Raw genomic sequence first — 4,110 nt, forward strand, 5'->3', positions numbered from 1 at the left:
GCTGGTTAATTGATATATTGTAGGTAGGAAGCATTGACTACTTACCTACACTAAAAGGCTTAACATAAAAACAATTTTTTTAAACGACTTACAAAGCCACTACAAAGAAAAAAAAAATTTTTGTTTCTAAGATACTCGTAGCGCTTCGCTCTCACCATAGAATACATTTTATATGTTTCACAAGAAAAACTATCTATCCATGTTGTAACATAATATCACCCACCCATACTACAAATGCGAAAGTGTGTTTGTATGTTGGTTTATTGGTTTGTTGGGTTATCCTTCAATCACGTCGCAACAGAGCAACGTATCGACGTGATTTTTTGCGTGGGTAGGTACGTACCTATAATTAAAGACCGAGTGACATAGGTTACTTTTCATCCCGGAAATTCCCGCGAGATTTTTAAAACCCTAAATCCATGCGGACGAAGTCGCGGGCATCAGCTAGTCTTATATAAATTCCACACAAGATTAGTTTTTCTTTGCGTCCACTCTTTAATATTTTCAACGACATACTAAGTAGGTACTTAATAATAATATACGATATGATAGATAGCATATCGCAAACAATTCTTTGATTTATCTTTCTACTTGAATTCGTAGACAATAAAGTACTTAATTTTACTGTGGACAAAACAGTTCTTCCCAAACAGGCTACTTTGTAAGATGTTTACGTTATTCGTCGTGCTAAGCATTTTAGGCGTTTGCTCAACACTGCCTTCTGAAAATTTACCGCAAAATGTGATAACTGTACCACCCAATTGTCCCGAAGGGCAAAAATGGGTGAACGGAGCTTGTCGTGATATTTGGTATCGCGCAGTGGCTGCTGCTGAACCATTAAAAATGTAAGTGGATAGTTTTTGAAGATTAATCATTCTGGTACGATACCGTAGAGAAATTAGAAACCCAATTGGTAGGTGGCTTAGTGAAAACGGTCATGCTAATAAAATGCCAGGTTATTTCCACTTCCATATTTTTAGACTGGTGAGACCGCAGTTATGGGCTAACTTGTATTCGGAATTTCAAAAATAATAAGGAAAAAGTTACTTCGAAGTAAGTATACTTATACCCAGTACGAAAGTAGGTAGTGTACTTTGTAATTATAAAATAAAACCTACCTAGGTAAACTGTAGGTACTTAAGATACCACTCAATAGATTTCTCGTTAATTGCTTATCTTATGAGAAATTAATTAGTGTTTACTAAAGTAATAATTAAATAACGGATTGAAATTACATTCACCACCACCCAATACGCACTTGGTGGTGGCGCGCGCGATAGCAAACCGGTCCCCTCCAACGTGCCAGAAGCGGGCTGATCTACCTCCTATTATTCCACCTGGCTCATACCTGGACGATCCTCGGTTTCCGGAAATGTGAATTTCCTTACCTCTTGAGGTTAAACCCCTGAGTGCGTCCACTGCGCCCTCTTCGCTAAGACTTGGACGTACACTCCCCTCCTGCCGTCAGTTAGCCATGGCCAAAGCCATGGCTAACAATATCCCATGACGAAAACTTGTCAATCATGTTACGGGGTACACCGGCCCAAGCGCTGCTTCTCCCCTGGACGTATTGATAAGGGATCCGCAGCACTCGGGCGCACGAAAAGTTTCCATGGCTGGTACCCTGAAACAGCCATCGCTTAAACCAACGATTTTTAAATTATTTCGAAACATTAATAGCCCTGCATTTGAAGTAGATTTTAGACACTCATGAGACGAGGATCATGCCGTTATAATATTATCGTGAAATGGAAGGAGAATTCTAACGCAAGTGAAATAAAATGAGAATGCTAACGCGAACGGCGCGGCGGCGCCCGACATGACGTTCTAAGTAGGTAGGTAGGTACTTGCTGTAATTTTTACTTCAAAATATGATAATTTTATTTTCAGACCTTCAGACATTGATGTACAAAACATGATAACGGTCCCACCAAACTGTCCCCCGGGCCAGCAGTGGATAAACGGACAATGTCGTGATGTATGGAGAGGAGGAGCTTTAGCGTGAGTTCACGTTTTTCTGTGATATTTTTGGTAAAAAATACGGGGTAAATTTTTGATTCCTTAATTGGGATTTTCATTTATTAAAATCCGTGTTCAAGGCGTATAAATACAGTTTCAAGTTTCAGTACATAATACATATAATAGTCGACAGGTTGAAATGGCAATCGGGGGGGGCTGCACACTCGCACAGCCCCCGCGCTAACACGGTGCGGGCGAGCACGGGTGTCGTGCGGGGCATCCCCCCACCTCATATCCCGATTACCATCTCGACCTGTCGCGGACTTTACCTACTTATTACTTACCTAGCCATAGCTAGGACCAGCGAGCGTCGATTAATATAGTCTAGCTCATAAGCTCAATATAGACTATATTAATCGACGCTCGCTGGTTTTCTGGCTCGTAAGTCGCAAATCATAGAAAGATTGCCTAACGATTTTTCTGCATACAAAATCGTGTACACAACAGCAAAACACAATTAATGACGATAAGATTACAAAAGTCGTCATAAGATAAGAAGTCTTTATATTCTGAAATCATACGGGAAGATATCCTTTTTCAGAGATTCGAAGATTTTTCAAAAGTTTGTGAAGAATCTATGGGACAAAAGTATCTATGCACGAAATACTAGGCAAGCGGAAGATTTGAACGATGACACGTTATCTGAACTTGAAACTGAAGATGATTCTAGAAGAAATATTATCAGCGTACCGAATCAATGTCCCGAGGGATACAGACCGGATGCCTTCGGAATTTGCCGAAAACAACTTTGAATAAATAATCTTAATAGATCTTAATAGACAGGTCGAGATGGCAATCGTGGCATGAGGTAGGGGGACGCCCCGCACACCCGCACGTCACCCGTCTCGCCCGCACAGGGTTAGGGCGGGGGCTGTGCGGGTGTCCGGGGCATTCCCTTTCTGATTGCAATCTCGACCGCGCGGACTAAAGTTTTCCTTAGCTGAATTAAAATTTAAAAATTTATTGCAAAAACCTGCTCGCCAACACGCGTAAGCGGCGCGCTAAAGTTTAAATGTTAGTTTATAGATCTAATACCTATCTGTGTGTTATATACTTACATAAAGTCCAGCATAAGATATCTGCATGATTTCGTTGGTATTTCGCGGTAACAACGTCATAAGCGCCCTGCATGCGCCTCTTGCGCATTTTGAAGCTCCTTGTTTATCACTAGAGTCAGTGAAGGAAACATTTGTTGTAACTTGTAACTGCTACAGTTATTTACTGAAACCATAATAATGTACTTAATAATCGTCTTAATATCTACAAACGCATTCTAAAATAAATTTTGCATAATACTTACATAGTTTTTATTTTATTTTTATTACCCTTGTTAAGCGGACGAAGGGCACAACTTTATGTTGTTGGTTGTTGGTAATTGTTATGCGCTGTCTATAAATTCATAATTAACGGTGGGTCCAATTTTTGGGTTCCTGGGTACGCGGTAGAAAATAATGGACATCGAGCTTTAGAATGAGATTTTGGCTTTGTAGAGTGTCGTCTCTGTCACTCATACCCTCATACCTCTGTGACGTTTTGTTGGTCTCAACGATAGAGACAATGCTCTACAAAGGCGCTATCTCTTTTTAAAGGTCACATGACGGTCGCTAATCGCGGTAGACGGTCGCGGTAGGCAATATTATTAATATGTTTTTTTTTGTTGCAGATATTTAAACCATTGGGCTAAAACAATAATTGAAGACGAAGCTTTGCAAACTCAAACAGCTGATGTTCTAGCTGCCAAAAGTGACCTTAAAATTGTAAAAATTCCGTTAAGAATCATAAATATACCTAATCAATGTCCTATAGGGTATAGACACGATGCCCTCGGAATTTGTAGAAGATTACTATAATAACAAGTAACAACTGAAAACTTTCTTTATTTTTATATACATATTTAAAGCAGATTAATTAAAGGTGCCTTTACATTTAAAAGGCAATTATATGTAGGTATTTAATTATTGTTCACGGCACATAGGACAGGTGCCAAGACGCACGGTACTATAATGCACTCTGTGAAGGTACAGTACTTTATCTGTTCACGACTTTGATCGATGTTCTATTGTTCACGAACCACCTCACATTCGTATCCGG

At 39.8% G+C, this 4,110-nt stretch overlaps 1 protein-coding gene across 2 annotated transcripts; it reads left to right on the top strand.

Moving 5' to 3' along the window:
- Positions 1-589: 589 nt before the first annotated feature.
- Positions 590-3,961, top strand: LOC117996630 (uncharacterized). 2 transcript variants are annotated; one of them, XM_034984745.2, is made up of 3 exons: positions 590-845; positions 1,891-2,001; positions 3,683-3,961. In XM_034984745.2, exons 1-3 carry the CDS (start codon positions 667-669, stop codon positions 3,867-3,869), a joined length of 477 nt encoding a protein of 158 aa, XP_034840636.1. In that variant the 5' UTR covers positions 590-666; the 3' UTR covers positions 3,870-3,961. The 2 variants fall into 2 exon arrangements, with proteins under 2 accessions (XP_034840636.1, XP_034840635.1); XM_034984744.2 differs by lacking the exon at positions 3,683-3,961 and adding an exon at positions 2,561-3,314 and having other exon boundaries at positions 597-845.
- The last annotated feature ends 149 nt before the right edge of the window (positions 3,962-4,110 follow it).

The sequence above is a fragment of the Maniola hyperantus genome, chromosome 3 (assembly GCF_902806685.2).
Source record: "Maniola hyperantus chromosome 3, iAphHyp1.2, whole genome shotgun sequence".
NCBI lineage: Eukaryota > Metazoa > Arthropoda > Insecta > Lepidoptera > Nymphalidae > Maniola > Maniola hyperantus.

Bases quoted from the DNA above. Each gene is read 5' to 3' on its own strand.
- LOC117996630 (XM_034984744.2), top strand. From the start codon at position 667: ATGTTTACGTTATTCGTCGTGCTAAGCATTTTAGGCGTTTGCTCAACA. The intron at 846-1,890 runs GTAAGTGGATAG...TTTTATTTTCAG, and splicing joins GCTGCTGAACCATTAAAAAT to ACCTTCAGACATTGATGTAC. The intron at 2,002-2,560 runs GTGAGTTCACGT...ATCCTTTTTCAG, and splicing joins TGGAGAGGAGGAGCTTTAGC to AGATTCGAAGATTTTTCAAA.